Source organism: Galeopterus variegatus, unplaced genomic scaffold (assembly GCF_000696425.1).
Source record: "Galeopterus variegatus unplaced genomic scaffold, G_variegatus-3.0.2 Scaffold178, whole genome shotgun sequence".
NCBI classification, from domain to species: Eukaryota; Metazoa; Chordata; class Mammalia; order Dermoptera; family Cynocephalidae; genus Galeopterus; species Galeopterus variegatus.
This window is the reverse complement of record NW_007726289.1, coordinates 36823-59872: the sequence shown is the minus strand read 5'-3', so window position 1 is coordinate 59872 and position 23050 is coordinate 36823. Positions and strand designations below refer to the sequence as shown.

Below are 23050 nucleotides of genomic sequence, written 5' to 3'. Positions count from 1 at the left end.
AAAGATTACTATTTGTGGCTTCTTTTTTAACAGAAGACAATCACGGCTTTCAGTTTTACTTTGTTGAAATCTACTGCTGTGCTCTGGTTTCCTGGACTAGAGTCAGGAGAGGTGTGTTCAATTCCCATCTGATGTACTGTAGCTGTGTGAGTTTGATTCAAGTCCCTTGATCTCTGTGTGACTCAGGACACTCATCTATAAGACAAAGTTCAATGTTCCCTTAACTTTCCTGATGATAACAATAAGCTGAAGCGCTCATGTGTATTAAAATCCACAGCTTCCGAGACCCCTTCCCTGAGATTCTGATTCAGTGGGTCCTGGAGTAGGCTACAGACTTTTTTCTTTACTATTAAAGGTATTCTAAGTGATTCTTATCTGCAGAGAAGTTTGGAAATTAAATGTTGTGTATGGTCCTTTCAAATTGAATATTCTATGAAATATTATTTTGACTCTATTGATGGTATTAATATAATTTTGCAATTATACACTACCTTCCCTCATTGACAGCAGAATGACTAATAATCCTTGCAATATGCCTAGGAGATGATACATTTCTTAATGAAACATTATAATTAAGCTCTCCTCTTGCTTTCATGGAAAAAAATCCCACATAAAAGTTATCATTAAATATCTGCATCCCTCTGCAAGAAGTGAGGCAAAATTCATGGTATCTGGGGAGAAAATGGATCATGTTTAGTTTATTCTAACTATTATTGCCTTTAGATATTTAATAAGGAGAATTATACACATAGGACTAGTCATGCTGCTGTTAAGGTAAGTATCTACAGCCGATCTGAATCTGAGTGGGACTAATGACCCCCTAACAGCATGATGTCTGGCCTTACACACTTTTGTTCTTTGGCCAGAAAAACACGTAAGGAGATTGTGCAGAAATAAGTAAAGGAGCTAATGACATAGCTACTACAGTACAAAGATCTAAAGACTGTATGCTGACATAGCAAATGAACTATGGCTGCCTCTAACAGGTTAGCAACACTCCTGCAAAGAAAGCAGCAGGCTCGTGTCGGTGGCAACCTGACACTAACAGTGGCTGAGCAATGTCTGCGGTGGGGTGTAGCATGTTCCTGCTGAAAGCAAGATGAAGCTTGCTAAAATCCTGCAGCTAGAACGTGTGTTAGGAAGGTTCTCCAGTAGGGAATAAAGGAGGAATAGGCGCGGCCTGGCACAAGTAATTATTTTAAGAACTTAAAGCCACTGGGAATTGTACATTTCTCGAAAAGATTTTGGCCCAAGTACCAGAGCAGGTATTACACAGTAGAGACTTCACTTTTCGTACTCTCTTTGCTATTTCTTGAGATACTCAGACTAAAGACAGATTTCTAGGTGAGAGAAGAGGGTCGACTCTATCACTGTGCAATGCTGCCTATCAAGTGTGGTTTGGTGCTGCACCTAACTCTGAGGTCCTAAGAATCTAACGCTCTGGTAGCTCTACCACCTGTGGCTGTTAAGCCCTTGATACACTACTTTTCCAAATTAGGTTGTGTTGTAAGTGTAAAATACACACTGATTTTGAACACTTGTTATGAGAAAAATGTAAACTATCTCATTAGTAATTTTCATATTGATTACATGTTGAAATGACAATATTTTGGATTTAATGGCAAATAAAATTCATTCCACCTATTTCTTTTTACCTTTTAATGTGATTACTAAAAATTTTAAAATTATATACGTGGTTTGCCTAATAGTTCTGTTGGACAATGTTGATCTAAGATCTTTTTGTAATTCAAGTAATTATTACAATTGTGTAGCCAGTGGGAGGCAGTATAGCACAGTGGTTAGGAGCATGGGCTTCCAGCCAGATTACAGAGTGGAGTGCTTCAACCGGCTCTGGTACTTAATTACTGTAAGCTCTAGCAAATTATTTAATGTCTCTATGCCTCAATTTCCTTACCTGTAAAATGAAACTAATAGTAGAACCTGCTTTCTGTGGTTGTGGAGGATATTAAGGGAATTAATACACGTAAAACATGTAGAACATGTGGCACATAGTATCATAAGGGCTTAACGAATGAGAGCTGCTGTTATATTATTATTAATATTACTATTGTTACAACAAATGCACTCTTCTGCCTTTTCTATCCTCAAGATGTCAAAGGCCTGGAACCTCCAAGTTGGAACCTGTGGGTCTAACATATACAGTAGTTGGCATCTTCCAGCCAGGAAGGCTCCCCAACTGTCATTGCTTGACTCTGCTACGGTGCTTACGGTTTTAAAGTCCCTCCAGATGTAAGGAAGAAGATGAATGAATCTCTTCCTATGTTGACAAGCACCCTGGTGGTTACTCTTTTACTTGGCTCCTTTTCCAATTTGCTCGGAGGGCCCTGGGAATCATTAACTTCTCCCTCCCCTTCCTCCTTTGGTCTCTTTTCTACCCATGCCTCCAACTGGCCACTTGGGATTCTCTCGTCTTAAAGCTGTGAGAGTTGGGAGACTACTGGATTTTGGGGGACAAGCCCTGCCCTCGGGGCTCCCGGAAGTGCCAGGCCTACCCAGGAACGCAAACATTTGTTGAGGAAGAGGCACCCTTGGAGCCATCAGGTGCCTCCTGTTAAGCCTCAGGGAGGTCATTTTTTTTTTCTCTACTACAAAAGCATAGAGATAATAAAATGCCATGATAAAAAGGAATCAGGGCATCTGTGCATACTCTGAAGGATGGCATGTTGACGTGGCACTCATATTGTTTGGAAGAATAAAGGGATAGATAACAATTCAGTAGTGAGGAGGCATTTATCAGCCAACGGCATGTTTCACCACAAAAACAACAAAAAAATCAAATCAACTAGACACAAAAGACTCCTAATTAAAAACAGGGCCTATTCTGGAAAGTTGTTTTTGTTGTTTGGAACTTGTTTTTCCAATAGAATTGATATTATCAGGAATGTCTTTGATTTCAAGATAACTTGTTAAAGCCACAGAGGGTTTGGGGTGTAGATGGAGAATTTGACTTTATAAAACAGAAAAAAGGGAGGCAGGGTTTTTTGTATTATAAAGTCATTAGTCTTTCTACAGCAGGATTCACCTTATGTTTCCTTACCTAATGGCCATAAGATGCATATTATATATACATTTCAAAGAAGTCAATACATGAGATTCTTTGTGAGTCTCCAGGAGCACTGTGCCCACATGAGCTTCGAGACCAAGTTCCAATCATCTTTGCATTTCTTGGATTGTGCCGACCTCTATCTCTCCCTTACCTCAGCACTGCAATGTGATATTTTTCTCATGTTTTCTTGATTGGGTTATATAATGTCTTGAACCTACATTTTGGTTACCTTGGTATTGCTTTGGTTTTTACACTCTTAAATGATGCCAATTTGACACCCTTTGTTTCAAATTCAGGACTTAATATTTTATCAGCACATTGACAAGCAAACACACACAACAACACATTTGCCTTATAGCTGGGCCTTACCCCTGTTGTCTGGGGCAGAACTTAAGCTTCAAACTTCTTGGAGGAGGAGGTGGTTGCTGACAAGGTCTAATGAGGTCTGATTTAATGTGGCTGTCATTTCTGCAGCAACAGTTTAGGTAGGGTCACATCATTAATTGAAAACAGAAAATGTGAGGCACCTGTGGAGGATCTGAGAAAGCAGCCAGTGCTGTTAGGACAGTTGCTCTCAAAGAGAGAAATTGGGACCATCCAGATCAGGCTTGCCAGGGGTAGCTGTTAAAATGCAGAGTCCTGGACCACACATCAGGTCGCTGACTCAGGATACAGGCAGTTTTTAACAAGCTCCCCAGGTGAGTCTGAAACCCACTAAAATTTGAAAACTTGTCAACAAAAGTACCTTTTCCACTACTTTTTTCTTTACCTAATATTAACTTCTCTCTCTCCTTCATTGAATGTGACATTTTTATCTGAGGGCTTCTCAAGTCCCAAACCCAACTCCGTTGAGTTGGTGTGAATGAAAATCCACAGAGCAAAGGACTCTTTGACATCCTTCATAGATCATATCCTTCCTCACTTGCTGCCTAGTGTCTTTTCTGATTCAGCACTGTCATTTAATGACCTGTTACTGTAAGTTATGTATTGCTACATGTTTTACACGTATTATTCCACTTAATCCTTGAGTCAACCTTTAGAAAAGTACTATTATTTTTCCCATTTTACAGATGAGGAAATAGACTCAGAAAAGCAAGTATCTTCCAGAATGTCAAATAGCTGTTAAATGGTGAAGCAGAATTTGAACCAAGGTTTGCCTGACTCAAACTCATTTTTACAACTATGATGACTCCTCCCTGTTAGCCTTTCCTAAAGATATACCTTTTGCTTACATTTCATTTAACCTGTTTGCCTTTCCATAGTTCATCAGCCAGCTTCCAGGGAGATGATGATTGGTACAAATACATGTCATCTTGTTTCCCGGTCTTAATAAGAGACTTTGAAATATATCAAACCTTTTAAAAGTGTCTTTTGATCCTTGGGAAAATAGAGGCATTCCATCAAAATTTGGAAATGTCTTTCCTGGCAAGCTACCCAAAGTGACTTTCTGGATGTTTTCTCCTATGTAGTATCCCTTGCCATTAACAATGGAAGTCAAGGCACCCACCTTTTTCGTTGATACTATGAATGATGTTTTTCCCCTCGTTATCTGTAGTTATTAGGAATGTGATAAGACATTCATTTTCTCCCTGCAGAGAGCAGGAAACAGAACTATCCTTTGAGAAATCTGCAGATAAAGGAGTCATTCATTAGGTTAAACGAAATTCCAAAAGAGATATTTTTAAAGCAAAGTAATATTGAGTTTCAATATGCAAATGAGAATGATCAATATTGCAGAATGGGAATAGAAAAGGCAAAGGACTTTTCCCGCCAGTGAGGTTTTAGTTTTTACTCACATTCCAGAACAGTTCCAGATGTGGACAATTCGGACTGACCATCATATGTACGTATCAAACTGATGTGTGCAGGATTTCAACAGAGTGAGAGAATCTCAAGGCAGGTACCCACAGCTGTCTCGGGAATAGAGTCGCCCTGATTATGGTAATGAGGGGCTGGATATTATTCGCTGCTGAGAGCATCTGGGAGGATGTCTAGATTACATTTTGGCACAGTCCAAATGATACTAATACTTTTCAAGGGACCTTTCTCAACAATGGCATAGTCAACATTGCTGGCCATGTATTGTCACTATAGTAAACATAAATTAATACCAAGAAACTGAGACTGAAGTATTATGTAGCCTAGGGACCAGCAGTATAAAAGTCAACCTCAGATGAAAAGGAACTCAGAATGACAGTTTGCCTATCATTCAATATAGCTCCTTTCTTAATCTAAAAAAAAAAAATCGGTTTTCCTCAGATCTTTTCCAAACAGAATTTCTTTCTTGTTGAGCTATTCAAGTGGCAGAAAATGAATGTCATGACAGAAATTGAAAATAAAGTAAAATGGCCAATCTGAGATGTCAGTACTGTTTGTCAGGAATTCTAGTTGTCCAGCTCCTATGCCAAAATTATGTAGCATTTTCCTAATTAAACAAAGCAAAAAAAACAAAAACTTGCTTAACAGTTCTATGTTCTAAGCTGGAGACTTTTTAATGATGTTGTTACAAGCACTGTTTTTTAGAAACCTGTACATAGAATGACCATTTGCTCTTAATCTAAACTTTTAAGAGATGTGGTCCAATATTAGTGGGTTATGACAGAATGAGTTAGAATATTAAAACTGGGGCTGTCCCAGATAATTTTGGACATACTCTTTTCAGACTTGTAACCTCTTTCATTAGCTTTAAAACAAAATGGTGTTAATAAAACAGCTCTATGTGTTTCTCCAATTCTAAGAAAGAAAAATTAAATAATAGCCCATTTTTGGTACAAAAATGCCATAGCCATAGAAAAATAAAAATATTAAGTTGTTCTTTGTTGTTGTCTTTGCATTCAATTTATAAGATAAAAACCTGACAGGGTCTGTGAAGTATTGTCTATGAAAACAGGGACTGGTAAAACATTTAGAATTATAAATAAGATTTCAGATGATAGATTTAAATGAACAAACTGTTTTTGAACCCATTAGAAGCATCTCCTTATATAAGAATATTACAAAATCTAATTACAAATCATTCTAGTATATTCACCATTCTAGTATGTTTATGATCATCTAAATCATCTGGGAGTTTTGAAAGTGTAGATTCTGGGGCCCCACATCTGGGTATTCTGATTTGAGAGGTTGGTGGTATGCAGAGGAACTTGTACTTTTAGTGAGTTGTTTTAGTAAACATTTTTAATAAGATGTATCTGAGTAGGAGATTTGGGAACCTCTGGGCAACACTTGACTAGTAAAACAGTGTTATTTCATGTGTTTGATCACAAATAACACTGCATCTATGATTCATACTTTGGCCATTTTTAGATGGCCTCCACCACACCTTCTCCCTCACCACCCCAATTATCCAGGATTCATGAAATCTTGGAGAATGTGCTTTTTCACATTGAAGTGTTTCCTACTTCTTTCCCCCTCTCTGCAATGGCAGTGCAGGCCCAATCTGCTCTTCTTGACCATACTTTGTTGTTGTTGTTGTTGTTTTGACAGCTGACAAGTATGGGGACCCAAACCCTTGATCTTGGTGTTACAAGGCTGTGCTCTAACCAACTGAGCTAACTGGCCAGCCCTCTTGATATACTTAATGGAACATTTAATTCTCAGGTGGAAAATATGTGGATGGCTTATCATACCCCTTTCAGTAATATTAATCCTGCTTTTTTATTTTCTTTTAAATGGCTGCACTGAAGCCCAGGGAGTCTTACTTTCCCTGGCCAGGACTATTTGAGTTTTAATGGAACTGCGAATATGACCTTTGAGTCACAACTCCCGTCTTGCTTTAATTACTTCACTACCCCTTTTCATGACTGTTATAGCTCTAGATGTAGCCTGTTTTGTAGTGTTTGGGTGTTGAAACAGTATTGTCGAATGTGCAACAAAAGATTTGCATAATTAGCTACTAAGGTTTTCTTTTGTTGTTCATAAAAAATGAGTCCTTTTTTTTACCCTCCTTTTGAAGGCCTACAGTGCGCTCTAGAATAATACAATGAAAATAAGATCTCAGGCGGTCCGTGAACTCACACTTAGAGAAGGAAGAAATATGAGAAGCGGGGAGGTGGGGTCTGGGAAGGTCTAGGAAGGATGTGGAAAATATAAACCATCTGCACCACTGAGTCAAGACAACCATGTATTTAAGACCTCAGCTCTGGGATCAGTTAGCAGTTCTCAAAGAAAACAGTTTCTCAAGGGATAAAAAAGGGCTCTTTGGTCAAGTAAGATTGGGAAACCCTCCTTGACTCTGATTTCTCCCTTTGCCCCTCGATTCACCTTTAATTTAATGTGCATAGCAACACTCAGAAGTCTTGCAAAGAAAACAAAAACTTAGTTTCTCCTTTGTAAAATGTATGTGATCATGGTTGCTTTTTCTCATTTAACACTTTCAGAATTAGTGTTCCATAGAACACAGTTTGAGTAACAATACTCAGTGCATGAATGTGGGGGTAAATTAAGAACATGACTCTTTCAGTAAAGTGGAATGAGTAAGGTTAAATCACATGTCCTTAGATGTGCCCACCCAAGTCACTCACAGTACAACTGAGAAACAATTCATAGAGATTATAAAGTTATGCTTATTTTGTTTTACTCTCCACGTCCTTGCTGGGAGAAGGGTAGGTCGCTAAAAGACCCCGTGGAAGAGCAAATATGATGTGATCATTTCAGGGTGGTACAATCAATTATACAACTGGGTGAGTAACTTGAAAAAGGACTTACAAAAAGGCTTGTTAGAAAAGTGGCTTTTAACTTGCAGTCTGACAAATATATTTTTTCTCTCGATTCATACAGATTAGTGCTTTAAATGATATTAGTAATGCAATTATCATTGTCAACTTCTAAGTTAGAAATAGTTGTATCCCCCTATTTTGAAGACAATTTAGTCAAATACACAAAAAGAATGTCAATATTTTAAATGCCACTTGAGCCCTAGTCCTCCCTCAAATCCAAGCATTTATGATAATCTACTCAGAAAATTGTGTGCTTAAATATAGTAACTACGTTGTTCAGGCCATCACGATTTACATGTTTCTAAGGTTTACTCCGTTTTTCCTCAGCACATTGTATTTCCCATGTTGCTAGTGAACTGAGGTCTAGTAATTTGCAGGCATTTTCTGCAATTTTTACTCATTTCTCAGGAACACCTGGTAAATATCCCCACTATCTGCTGTGAAATGAACCCAGAAGGATTTGCTGAGACTTTGTCCTAGTTGCTAATGTGGACTTTACTCTGCTTTAATGTATCTTACCTTTGGTTTTAGAGTAAGTACATCTTGTCCAATTTACTGCTATTTGGCATGTCTATCACCAGAAAAGTACAGATGAGGGGTTTTACGAACACAAATCATGTCCCTCTATATAATTCAACTGTGAATAGTCAGAACTCTCAATTTTGGAATAATGTAAGTGATTTTCAGAACAATACGTCATTTATTCCATTTTGAAAGCAGATTAATTTCTGTATTCTATCTATTCAAGATACATATCCTAGGGTGTCATAAATTATTATCTTGATTACTTCACTTCACCTGAGAGACATCTTGGTCACATCTCTAATGTGTGCACAGCAGCAATTCTCCCTGAGCAACATGACAATGCAGAGAGTTTGTCATGATGCAGAACCAGATCCCCCAGATTGTCCCTTTAGGAGGAGTCAATCATCTCCTTTGTTTTAAAATTCACAAATTATTTTTTAAATGGCCTTCCCAGCTAAAATACAATCTAGTTAAATATTTGAGATGAAAATTTGCCATTAGAAAGAATCCGATCTTAAGTAACTAAATTTAAAATCACAGATGAAAGTGACAGCAGAGTTTACTTAGCATTTGAAGGTGACAGGCCCTTCTTGTATTTCAGGGTGAGGCAGCAGTGATTAAGGATGGTCAAGTTTGGAAGGTTAGGAGGAGAAGCCCACAGAAGGGAGGAAAAATGGACTCTGACCAGAAACCACCCAGGATCTGGGAGCTGCTATCAGGAAAACTGTTTTACAGCTGGTTTTATCTTCTCTTGAAATAGGGCTATCAGATGACAGAGGACAATTCCAGGTTTGGGGTTAACATTTAGCTATTTCTTCAATTTTCTTCTTTTCTAGTTTGAAAAATGTAGCATTCTGGAATTCTCTACAATTGCATTTGTTAAGCAGAGGTGAACTTGCCAACAGAGCTTAAGTCAAATAGAATAGCCATGACTTTAAACTGCTTGTATCCCAAGCCATCAAGTTTTTGGCCTTATAGAATGAATTTAGTCTTAAAAAACAAATGTGAATGAGCTAATGCTCTGGTAAATGAGCTCAAGCTACTGAAAAGCCCTCAATTCACAGAGTTGTGCCTCTCAAGAACTATGTAAAGGAAATGAAAGCAATATCAGAAAAGTAGAACCTTCTCCACTGATGGTTGCACCAGCTAGTTTGCATTTGTCCACGCACTCTTCTCCGGCCTGGCCATCTGCAGACAGGTGACATTCAATGCAGCTCCTGTGGACAGTAGTCAACAGAGTTTATCAGTTCATGTTGGGGGAAAATTTGATATGGAGCTGGAGAATGGCTTTACTGCTATTGTTACAGTTTATGCTATAGGACCGTCTTATAGATGATACTGCCTTTTGTTACTTTCAGAAAGATGGTTGGGTGATGTCCAAGAGGACACTGAATTATTGTGAATTCCACTCAGTAATCAATGTTCTCTGAGCCAGCCTTGATAACAACTACTATCCTCATTTATCTCTAATGATTGCTTCTGATTGGTTAAGTTTAAAAAATTATTTAGTACAATTAATATTTATTAATGTTATTTTGGTATTTAGCTATGTTTTCATTTTAATTTTTCCTAGGGAGAGCTTATGTTCCTAAAATATGATTATAGACTAGATAACGTTTTGAATTTCTTAACAGAAATTGTCTATATCTTGACCAGAATTCCAAGAATGACTAGTGGTGTTCGTATACATCATATATGATTATTTTAGAAGTTCACTTTTCTGTAACTCTCTTGAAAAAGTCCAAGCCTTGATGGGGTTATTTTCGGAAGCTGAGGATTAGAGCCTGGATCCTCATTAATGCAGGCTTTTTAATAAAAAATAGCTATTTATAGAAAGTGTATTTTCAAGAACATAGTCCAGAAATTAAGCTATGCTAAAGATGTCTATAGACCAAAGTAAAATTTAGACCCTGAATTAATCTTGTGTTGAAAATAACTTTACAAATAGATTGTGCTTGGAATAACTCAAAACAGCAAACCCCTTCTCACTGTGGGCACCCATCACACTGCCTCTCTCCCCTCTGGCCATTTAAATGGACACCCTTCCAAGTGCTTGAAACACTTCCCACTCCTACCCGTGCCTTATCAAATCTCAGCTGAAACTGCACTTCTACAGGCAGACCTTCTCTAACTCTTAGACCTATGAGTTCCCTTGTGGCGGAAGCGTCAGAATTTCTCTACAGAAAGGGCTTAGAAGCAGCAACCTATGTGGGAGTGGGGATAGGGGCCTTGTGAAGTTGCCTTGGCATTGCAAGTATATTGCATTTATCTAGATTATGTTTATTTGGAGTAGGTCTGCAGGGGCCTGATGGAGACCGTGGAAGCTCTTAAAATCTCTACTCCTTTACACATCTCACTGATGGCTGTACCAGCAGGATGGTAGCCCTGCCTTCTTTATGGTTCCATCACACCCTCTATGTCCTCTACTGTAATTGTCATCCCAGATAGCATTGTAATCATTTTTTAAATAAAAGTCTTTCTCACTAGACTCTCAGCACCTGTGAAGGAAGGAACTATAACTGTTTCAGTCATCACTGCATGCCCATGGCCTAACACAAAGTAGGTACTCACTGCCTGTTTGTTAAATGAATGCATATATGAATAAATGGAAGAATGGACTCATCTCAAAACTAACACAAACACCAAGGAGATTACATGATTCCACAAATTCAAACTACTTTGATTGTTAATTTCATATCTCATAAATCAGATTTAAGACTGAATCATGTTTACAGAGCAGATGAAATATAAAAGCAAAAGAAGAGACATTTTGAAAGGACATTTTACATTAGATTCAATTTAAATAACTCTAATCATATCCCCACACTTCTCCTGGCATATGTCTTACTTTGCCAGGTACAATGACAGAGAAGTTTTGACACCTGAATGGTGAGTAGCCACTGAGTGAAAATTGATTTTCTCACTCTGTTTATGTCAGAAATGCAAATGTCACTATTTGGGGTACCAGAGTTAATGAAAACATGAACCGCTTAAGCATATTTGCTGCATGGTACATTATACACTGTAATAGCACCACAGCCATTTTGGAGACTTGCTTCATTTGACCTGCAAACTGTGCCCCAATTCCATCTAGAAGTTAGCTGCCAACTAAAGAAATACTTTTCTTACTGGAAAATAAGAAAATGTGGGGTTTTTGGTTATTGGTATTGTTCATATGGTACAAAAGAAAATACAATACACAATAGCTCTGTATAAAGAGAACCAAAGAAAGGTGCCAAAGAACATGGTGGTAGAGAAGAGGGAAGGGACTGAAAACTAGGACTGTCTTTCTGCCTCTTTGCCTCCATGAATCTATAGATAGGAATGAACCAGTAAGGTCAGGCTACAAACTTCTAGATAAGAAAGGAGCTTGTCTGTTTCCCCTGAAAACGTCCCGACTGCATGTGGTCGTCGTCGGTCTACCCCCCGGACATTCCTTATGTGTGGCTGGCATTGTAACTGAGAGGTGAGTTAATGGTATCAGTGTGGGACATCAGCTTGACTTCCCCATGCTAGTTTCTAGCAGAAATGTGACATTGTGATTCTGGATAATCAGGACTGAGAAAAAGGCAATTGAGAGACTGACACTCCAGGCTAAGGATCACAGGGGCCTTGTGTTTTGATGGATGCTCAGAGACCAAACCCAGCAAAAACGATCTAAGGTCTGAGTTTACAAAATGTCATTATAACTTTGATCACCATGAAACCTATCCACAAAAGGGGCTGAAGAGAGTAGAGACATTACCGTTTAGAGTTACAGGGGTCACCACAGGTAGGACATCGTTCACAGGTTGGTCCTGAGGCTCCAGGGTTTGTGCAAACACACTTGCCACAAACGCAGTCCCCTCGCCCACTGCAGAGCACTCCATCTTCAGAGACGCACGAGTCCGTGCTGGTTGTGCAGTTGCAGTACTCACCAGTCCAGCCATTCCGGCACACGCAGTCACCGCAGTCGCAGTCACCGTTGTCTGTAAAATGAAACGCTCTATGCTTTTCATGGCCAAAACCACTTGAAGATTTGGGGGTGGGGGTGGGGGAACATCTTTTCTCTTTGCTTTTATACATTATCTAAAAGACTGAAGAGAAAAATGAGAAAAAAGTGTGTCGGGGGAAGAGTGTGAGTTCAGATAAATTTTATTGAATGTGTTTTGCTGTGTTTATTATTGACGTGGTTCCCTAACTGAAGATCCACTTGATTACTTCATGATATGTCAAAAAGAATTTATAACCAGATGAAATGTCATAATGCAGAAAGATCACAATAGTTACTTGGTGTGTGCATATGCATGTGTGCCCTTTTATGTGCGTATGCATATATACTTATTGTTGTTTTCAATTATTGCTTTTAATTAAGATGCTATAGGATAGAGGTGCAAGATAGACCCCTCTATATCACTCAAGCCAAGTGATCATGAAACATCTCTAAAACAGATGGAATAAAATCTACTTCCAATGGTTATGATCAGATGAAATAAAGTGTAAATCTCTAGTTTTGCATTCAACAGTTAGATGTCCCATAGGCATACAATGAATGCTCAACAAATTCATTATTTAACAAGCTTTTTTTTTTGCACTGGCCAGTACAGGGATCAAACCTTGGAACTTGGGATTATTAGAACCACACAGCAACCAACCGAGTGAACTGGCCAGCCCTCATTATTTAACAAACTTTAATTGAGCATATACTATGTGACAAAGATTGTATTAGGCCTGAGGGTAAGACAAGGTCACTGAATTTATAATTCAGTGTAGGATGCAGGCAAATAAATACAACTACTACTACCAAATACAGTACAGTATAATAAGTGCTATATACACAGGAGAAGAATTTCCAAATTAAACTGGAGATTTGGGGAAGTTTCCAGAGGAAGTGATGCTTGAGCTGAATTTGAAAGATAAAAACAAAAGATAGTTAAAAGAAGAGGGTTACATGCATTTCAGGCAGAGAAAAAGGCATAGGTAAATGACAGAAGTGTGGAATCGTGTGACCTGCTTACTATCCACAGTAGATTCATATGCATAGAGCCAAAGGTGCATCTGGGGTATGGCAGGAGGAGAGGAAGAAAGGGTCAAGAAAAAGTCAACTCATACCATGAAAAGCCATATGAGCTAAAGTAAGATTTTTTTTTCCCTAAAAGTTATAGAATTTTAAGTAGGGGAGAGACCTGAACACATAGTACGTGTCTAGAAATATCCTGACATCAATAGAGAGGACCAAACTAGAGACAGGAAAACCAGTTAGGAGGTTCTTGCAGGAGTAGAGGCAAGAAGATACGAGGCTCTGAACGCCAGCTGAGCCAGTGGGAAGGGAGAGCAAAGGATATGCAATTCAGGGGCGGAAGGTTCAGGGCGTGGGTGTGATTGGTGCCAGGAGGGGAGGTGAGAAAGAGGGATGGAATCCTCCCCAGGTGACCAGACTGGGCATCTAGGACGATGATTCCCTGACCTGGGATGGAAGCTGAATCCCCAGTGCCTGGCACAGAGCAGTGCTCACTGTTGAATGAATAGCTGGTTCTGAAGCAGAGGAGGAAAAGCGCTTTACATGGGGAAGATAACAAGTTCACTTTTGGCTCTGTTGAGTTTGAGAGGCCTGTGGGACATCTTAGTAGGGGGCTGAATATTTGAGGTTTGGGATCCGTCAGGGAAAGGCAGTTGAAGCTGCTGCAGATCAGGTCATCTAGGGAAAGCAGGTAGAATGAGAAAAGCTCTGGAGAGCATCAGCATTTAAAACGTGACCAGAGAAAAGGATCCTCACAGAAGAGACTGAGAGGTAGGAGGGGAATGGGAGCGATGTTGCAGAAGCCTGGAGCAGAGACAGCTTGGAGAAAAGGCACATGAACACTTGCTGCCAAGTATTCATCTAATCCCAAAGAGCCCCTTTTGGATTTGGCCACATGATAGTGTACAAAATACTCCCAAATGACAAAGTGTTTAAGATAAGGGCTTATGCTTTCATTCTGTAATATTTTTTTGGGTGCCTGCTATACTCAAAATACTAAAATAGGTATTTGATGTTCCAAACAAATAACATTTATTTACAAGCTCCCATTAACTGATACTTTTCTTCAAAAGAAAATGAAATGCTCATTCACAATTTTGCCTCACAAGTTTTGCTCTTCCAGCAAAATTTAGGACTACCTAAGACAATATATGAGTGTTTACAACAGTGCATGGCCTATAAATAAGCACTATATAAGTGTTAGTTATTAGCATTATTCCTAAAACCCCTCCAGTATGAAGAAGTACCCATCAGTATTAAAATTCCTATACATTTACTGAAAACAAAACAGATGTAAAAAAAAAAATCACAAGTGAGGCAAGTTTTCACTTGCAGGAGACATTGCCAGATTCACTACAGAAAGAATGATTCTGGGTTTTCTCTTATACACTTTGGTCTATTAGCTGGTTACTTATCTATCTTCATAATTGGGCCTGAAGGGACTCAGAGCTTAATGCCCTGCCTTGGTCAAAAATCACAGAACAGAGAAGATAACCACAAAGACTTTGAAGTTGGATTCTGAATGCTCCTGGTTTATATAAACAGTCACGTGCCACTTAACAATGGGGATAGGTTCTGAGAAATGCAGCATTAGGCAATTTTGTCATTGTGGGAATATCGTGGAGTATAGTTACACAAACCTAGATGGTGCAGCCTTAGTGTATCCTAGGCTACATGATATAGGCGATGGCTCCTAGGCTGCAAACCTGTTACAGCACATAACTGTACTGATACTGTACGCAATTGTAACGTGATGGTAAGTATTTGTGTATGTAAACATAGAAAAGGTACAGTAACAATACTGTATTGTAATCTTATGGGACCACTGTTGTAAATTGAAATGTCATTATGTGGCATATATAACGGTCTTGAAAAAGATTGTGGAAAGATTCATATTATGTTTTAATTCTATCTTCCATGAACTTTTTGTTTATTTTTTTATTTATTTTTTATTTTTTTCCTTTTTGTCTTTTTTCGTGACCAGTAACGGGATCGCAACCCTCAGTGTCGCGCCTGTACTGCGACCGGCAATGGGATCGCAACCCTCGGTGTCGTGCCCGCACCGTGCTCAACCAGTGAGCGGACCGGTCTCTATATGGGATCCGAACCCTCGGCGGGAGCGCCGCCGCACTCCCAAGCGCCGCACTCTACTGAGTGCACCACCGGGCCGGCCCTTCCATGAACTTTTTGAAGTACCCTGTATATCCAGATGCTCCTCCCAATAAGCCCATCATAAAGTCAAAAAATTATAAGTTGAACCATGTATATGAATTTAGTATGCATGTGTGTGTGTGAGAATACTTCAAAAAGTTTATAGAAAAACTGAATTAAAACACAATACAAATTCTTCTGTGAACTTTTTGAAGACCTCTGGGGGGTGTGTGTGTGTGTGTATAAACACCTCTGGTGTATATATAATAAAATCTTCATATATATAAAAATAATATATATATATATATATATATATACACACACACACATATACTTGTGCACTAAAAAGACACTTCTATAATGAAAAATGGGTTGAAATTTAATGAAGCCTTGACATCGAATTGATGGTTGGATTCTGATCGTTCCTGTTATGTGTGTATATATACATACACACATGTATATATGTATACACACTTTCCCTCTTATTCTTTCTCCTCTCTCTCTCTAAACATACTATATATACTAAAAAGACATACGTCATTGATGAAAGATGAGTGGAAGTTTATCTGGATCCATGACATTAATACATATTCTAATTGCATTTCATAACCTGTAATTCATAATTGGGCTTTCAAAAGAAAGGGGTGGAATGTTCAGGGTGTGGGTGTGATTAAAGCTGGGAATAATTAAGTGACTTGGACTAAAGCCATTAATTTCATTTGTATATGTAAGAGAGAGATCTTCTAAACAACAATATATGTTTGTTTCTTCCTCAGCCAAAGGAAAAACTTAATTTCATGATAGGGAGAAATTTCTGTATTGCAGTTTATTCTGAAAAATTAATATGAGTTATAAATTTTAGTAAATGAAATGTGCAATTCTAAATGCTTTGAGAATGCCCAAGTGTATCGTTGCATGTAAGAATTACTTGGCAGAAATTTAGAAGACTCTTCCTAGAGCAATAGAAAAAGATCATCATAGCAAAAACACAAAGAGCTCTTTTCAGAATTTAGAAATCCGCTTTGAGAATGCCCAAGTGTATCGTTGCATGTAAGAATTACTTGGCAGAAATTTAGAAGACCCTTCCTAGAGCAATAGAAAAAGATCATCATAGCAAAAACACAAAGAGCTCTTTTCAGAATTTAGAAATCCTCCTCTCTGCTGGTCTTCCAGAACCATCAACTTGGTCACAAAATTTGCTAATTGATATACTCAAGCAACCAATTATTTAAGGTACCTGTTCATACAACAACAACAATAAAATCTTCATATTGGTTTCATGCAGAGGCAAGATGATAACCAAAGATCGAGAAAAAATGACCAGGCTCTTCTTAGAGGGACAGATCTTTCTGGAATGCCATTGGTAAACTGTAAGTGCATAATGGCAGAAAGTTTTTTCTCTAATGCTGGTTGCTTGTTAGAGTTTCCAGTTTCTTAGAATCAAAATATAAGAAAATAATGGAATTTGGACCAGGAGAAAAATCAATGGAGCCCTATATCTTTGAGCACCTACAGATGGATGAAAGAAGTTCCATGAAAAAACAAAAAAACATTGTGGTAATAGCCTTTCAGAAAAGTGTCTTGTTGCCAAGTATATTAGTTATAATATATGTGATATGAACACAAGTTGTGAAGCTGTTGCAAATTTGGTCTGTTGTTGCCAGCAACAACAGCAGTAGAGTGTCTACCCAAAATTCCAGGCACAACTTTTATCCCTGTGCTAAGCACAATGCCAGGCACATAGCTGGTACTCCATAACTATTTGCTGAATTTGAAAATTGTATTTATTTTTATTGTACCTTTTAAAAGAGAAAGTTACTAATTATAAAGTAGCATCCTTTGTGATGTTACTAAGAAACAAAACAGCTTTTGAGAAACAGTAATGGTTGAGGATCATAAAGTGCTGCCCAAGTATGAAGGAAATTGGCTCTGGTGAACTTTTCTGAGTACAGCTGAAGAAATCATTGTATTTTCTAAATAGAATTTCTTTAGCAATCACTGTAGTTGATTCAAGGAGTGGCACTATTGTCTGACCTTTCTAACTACAATGCACAATCAAGTCAACTCTTTCTGAGTTTATTTCTGTTCCTCATGCACGATACAAAATAAAGTGAAAGACCGTCAAGAAATGCTGTGTTGCTGAATGCAGGTCAGCAATTTACACTGCCTGATATCTCTTCGGTTCAAGATTTAAAGGGCAAAACCTAGGTGATGCTAGTATTGCTACTATATTTTACTAGGTTACGCTTAAGCCTTTTTTGAAAGGTAATTTCAAATGTTTTGAGCATGTATTTTATGAAAAGATTTTTATTAGAAAGGCGGTGTGTGATTCTGCCAAATATATTCTTTCTATGATGTGGTGACAGACTTTGGCTAGCTTCTTGTCACCTTCAGACAGTGTCCTGTCTGCATCATGTGGAAAGAGGACTTATGTGGGTTTAGAAACACATCCAACTAGATCAGGAAAGAAACCTTCTAATGAGAGGGGAGAGAAATGGGTCATGATCAGAAAGACCCTAAATCTTTCGCTATCTTGCGGGGGTGGGGGGGAAGGCAGGTTTTCTCAGGAGAACCTATTGGTAGCAACGGCAGCAGCGAAGAAATAAAAGGCAGGTACACGTCTAAAGGTATCAAGTGGTTTTCAAATAGCTTGGGATTCTTTGAGGCTTCTTTCTCTCAGATCTTCCCCCCACCCCTGAAAATTAGCCTCTTTTATATGTTGCTGACACTGTGGTTTTAAAATATAACTTGCTTATTAGTTTTCTATAAAGATAATGGCTTTCTGTTTTGAAGAGTTGTCTGCTTATATACTGTGAAAAACAGACACTGGAGCTTAAATTCAGCAGTCAATATTTCAATTGTAATACAAATTATATCATTTTAAAGTATATTAACATTTATAATTCTTGTCTGAATAGATCGTACTTAAATATATCAGAATGATCTTATAAGTCATGTTATATGTAATATATTTTAAAACCACAGTAATTTTACATTTACAAAGGATGTTAAAATATTTCTAAACTTTTCTCAAATTTCTCAAGAAATTCTAAGTAATTTTTCATTTTTATCCTTTCCAAAGGCTTCTTCACATATGTCCTTACTCATCTTTATTATGCTCAGTGCCTAACCAATATCTGTCACATAATAGGTATTTAATATGCATTTGTGGAATGACTGAGTGAAGGCCTTGAAAGTCCATTTAGTATTTTTGTGCTCCTCGTCCTTGGCAGGATGCTCTTTTAGCAGTCTAACTTTTTATTTTTCTAAAGTAATGGGCATTTAGGAGTTGGGTCAGATCTAGCAGCTTGATCCAGAAAAGTCTGGAAGATAATGGAGTTCAGACTGCAGGCACTTTTGTGGAGTCTGGGTGATAACCAGAAGGAAGGCATTTCCACATTTTACCTACGTACTCTTAGGGAAAAAATAATAGAGAATCAAATTCAGTTGGCAGTGATCTCACCCCAAGTGACAGTTAAAGCCAGAAAAAAAGATTAGAAGATTCAGTTACGCTAGGTCTGAAGTTAATCAGCAAATATTTATTGAGCACCTACTATGCCCAGGAAACTGTGGAAGGTGCAGAAGATACAAAGCCCCTTCCTGATACTTGAGCAACCGCAGTCTAAGATGGATTTAGACGTAGCCTACCTCCACAGAGCAGCCCTTTGTGTCTCACACAGGAGAAATTGTCACACTGGCAGTAAGGCCCATAAATGTTTCCATAGGGAGACAGGTGGCAGATGCACTGCCCACAGTAGCAGTCACCCCTTCCGCTGCATGAGGGATGATCTGGGGTCTCCTTGCAGGAATCTGTACTCAGCATGTCCTCGCCACACTCGCAGCGAGGACCCATGTGGCCGGGGTTGCAGGCACACACCCCACACTGGAAGGAGCCATTCCCATTGTGGCATTTGGAGCTGTTCACTTCCACTTCCTTCTGACAGTCACAGTTGCATTCCGGACTGATGAGTATTTCTAGGGCATCTCCCAGCCCCACAGGCTTTATGACAATGTGCCTGTTTTTTCTCTCGCAGTTTGGTACACTCACAGTCACACTGAATGAAGCCTGGAAAAGAAAATACTAATTATCTGCTTCCTCCATCCACCAAAATGCAAGAAGTGAAACAAACCTGCATGGAAATTAGCACTGCCAAAAGTGTTTATTAGGAAATCTCTGTGAATTGCTCTTGAAATTCTTGAAAGAAGTCCACCTTCAGTGAGCTAAGCTAACTTCTGACCCACCCAAATATTTTTTCAGATGGTTTATTGGCCCTCTACTTACTGTGTCTCCCACCTTCATGTGAGAGCATTTCTTTTGGTGGGGGAAGAGGGTATTGTTGTTACAAATAGCTGTGAATGACAGATTGAGTCCTTCTGTGTCTCCTAAAACTTCCAGTTCCACCTCAGACCGCAGTTCCTTTAGTTGAGACATAAAGAGTTAAATGAATTCACAACCAGAAAATATAGCTAAAAAAAAGAAACCATGAATTATCGCCATTAAACAACAAATGAATGAAATTAAATTGAATCTAAAAGAAATTCATATCATCAATCAAGCAAGAAAGCGAACAATCAATATATACATTTCATATTTTATCAAATCTGACACCTACAATTATAAGAGACACCATTATTTTATGACAATTAAACTATGACAAAATACCTCACAATGGTTCTGTACATATGAATCCATCCCATCAGTCTATCATTGCTTTGAAAATTACTTTATCCATTCTGAAGGATTTGGCAAATTCTCCTGCCCTGAGTTGCACAGCCTGGCATATAAAAGGTAATTCTTTTGCTTATACCTCAGTAACAAAATAGTAGCAAAATAACAGTTTCCTTTGCTTGTACCATCATTTCTTAGCTCCCATAAAGCAGCTGGTTGTTGCTTTGCAAGGGATACAGAATTGCAGTCGCTCCTCCAACAATGAATATGTGGTTCACTGATATCAAACTTGCACCCTGCTGCTCTGTGTTGATGCATTTCTGCATACGTAATAACTTTTCCTCTGAATATCAAATCGTAGTACAAACTTTTTGAAGATATTTTAAAATGGCAATTAAATTTAACGCTTATAGTACCAACAATGCATTTTATGAACTGAAGTGACCATAATCACAATTATTAATGAAAACGACATCATGGCTGCCCCCTGGCAGAAAATCATTACAAAACACTATTAATTATGAGATGGATCCCAATTTTAGAAATGTTAAAATGTGGGGGGGAAACTGTGACTTAAAATCAATACTGGAATTTACGATACTGGCATTGTACATTTAGGGTCAGGTCTGGGGAAATATGAGACCAGATTTCTGCCCTCAAGAAGCTTATCATCTTACTCTTTCGACTCTGTTCATTTACAAGATGTCTATTTTTGAGAACAAAATCAAATTATCAAAAATTAAAATAACAGAATAAAAACAAATTTTTAAATGTTATGAACTGTTATACTTCAGTTCATCCGAAAGGTTTTGAGTCCATATACTCATCTGATTGTTGGCATTTTAAAAGCATATTCAACTTCAAATTTTCCTTAACTACAATTTTGCCAACTGCATAGTAAGATTACTAAGATGACCCTGCCTTCTTCCAAACTCTGTTTATACTGAAGTCATCAAGAATTAAGATGGGAGTAGTGTTGGAGATAGTGACACAGTGAGTCAGGACCTCAATGAGAAATGAGGGATATGAGCTGGAAGTCGGTAGAGGACAGAAATAGTAGGGACTAGTGGTGACATAATCTGACCTTAATGAGGGAAATCTCAGCATTGATATACTTGAATATCATCTTGCAAATTTGGTCAGGAATATTTTAATGTAAATTTCTCAAGGAAAGGACATAAATGTTTATTTGTATGTTTCATCATTTCATTCATTCATTTCCTGACATCTCCTATGAAACAGGCAAACCAAAACAAACCAAGTGTATTCTCTTCTGGAGTTTAAATGACAGTAGGAACTTACCCTTGGGATCACTGATATTTCAGTAGCTTCTATTATGTGGTTGGGGAAGGAAGGAAATTAGCAAGTGATGGTCAGATGAATACCTAACTGGTATTTTAAAAAAAATATCAGTATAGCACTGTAAAATACTGAGCTGAAGACTGTGGTTGGGGAAGGAAGGAAATTAGCAAGTGATGGTCAGATGAATACCTAACTGGTATTTTTAAAAAAATATCAGTATAGCACTGTAAAATACTGAGCTGAAGATTGTAGCCACACATTATAAACACAAATTGTTTGCCTCTGCCATACTAGAAGCCAACCAGAAGCATTTTACATTTTAACTCAGTATATTCTCTTTCCTTCTCCTTTTATAGACTGGAAAGAAACTCAGTCTACGGGTCCTCATATTTTAAAGTTCTTTGAGAATACATTAAAAAATAACAGAGTAGAAAAATAATTTGAACTAGCATCATAAACTATTGCATATTTCACCCTATGGATCATAAAGTTCACTAATAACTCCAGAGCAAGAGTCTTTAGTATGAGAACAATAGACACTTGTTAGTATTTTTGAGATAGTAAAATAGGGACATAAGATTCAATTTAAATACTTAATGTCTTGATTTTAACTACACTGTAAGTTATGTGAGCGATTTGAGACCACAATGTGAGCAATAACCTCCCACAGAGCAAGCAGGGGCGTGGATCGGGCTGGTCAGGCTAGATGGGAAAATATTTTTGACAATTCACTGTTTTCTAACTTGCTTAATTTCTTCGAAGATATTAGTGGCCAACACTTCTGAGAGTATGGGGTTAAAGAAAATGGAGTGTATTCTAATTCAGAGAAGGATTGCTGTGTGATTTTATTTGATTTTACACATTAAAACTAACTACTGCATGAGAGGGAGGAAGTTTTTTATAGTGTTTTGTTGACAAGCTTTCCTGTCTGGAAGAATTTCAAGCATGAGCTAATGTGGTGATTAATTTTTGATGTGAACTAAGAAACTGAAATTTCTGAGGATATCAGTGGGGAAAAAAAAATCCTCCTATAATTATAATGGACATATTTGTACTTTATTCTCTGAAAAAATGAGGTATTTGAGGAAGAATATTTTGCTTTTTCTCCTTCAGGTGAGTTTCAAAATTGGTGGGGCGATGTCAAAATCACTGGGGATTTTTTTCCCCCAAAAACATGTAACTCCCACTTCCCCTAAAGTTCTCCAAAGAAACCTGTGAGAGGAATGTGGGCACAAGTTTTCTTTTTCTTTCTTTTTTTTTGTGTCTGGCTGTTGTTGGGATTTGAACCCTTGAACTTGGTTTTATAATACCGAATTCTAACTAACTGAGCTAACGGGCCAGCCCAGGCACACCTATTTTTTAAAAACTTCTCAAGTGATTCTGATATGTCATTTAATTAAGAAACACTGGCTCAGCCTATGCTAAGCATTGGCATATACTCCACATGGGTCATTTGTTTGTGGTTTTAAAACACCAAAGATTAGGGGAATTTTATTCATTTGTTATTATGTAACTGACATTTAAAGAAAATACCAGTTTTACTTCTTTATGACAATTAACTTTTTTCATTTCTTTCCTAATTTAGAGCTTCATCTTCACGTGTGTGTGTATTTTTTTTT

The 23050-nt window shown here is 38.0% G+C and overlaps 1 protein-coding gene across 1 annotated transcript in view; it reads right to left on the bottom strand.

Moving 5' to 3' along the window:
* Window positions 1–23050, bottom strand: part of ITGB6 (integrin, beta 6) — a gene marked incomplete at its 5' end in the record, with an annotated part of 65754 nt that overhangs the window by 7166 nt on the left and 35538 nt on the right. The window contains 5 exons of the mRNA XM_008563953.1: window positions 4575–4694; window positions 9433–9527; window positions 12056–12278; window positions 19109–19526; window positions 19743–19877. Coding sequence (XP_008562175.1) covers window positions 4575–4694; window positions 9433–9527; window positions 12056–12278; window positions 19109–19526; window positions 19743–19877 — 991 coding nt within the window. The remainder of the gene's footprint in view (window positions 1–4574; window positions 4695–9432; window positions 9528–12055; window positions 12279–19108; window positions 19527–19742; window positions 19878–23050) is intronic.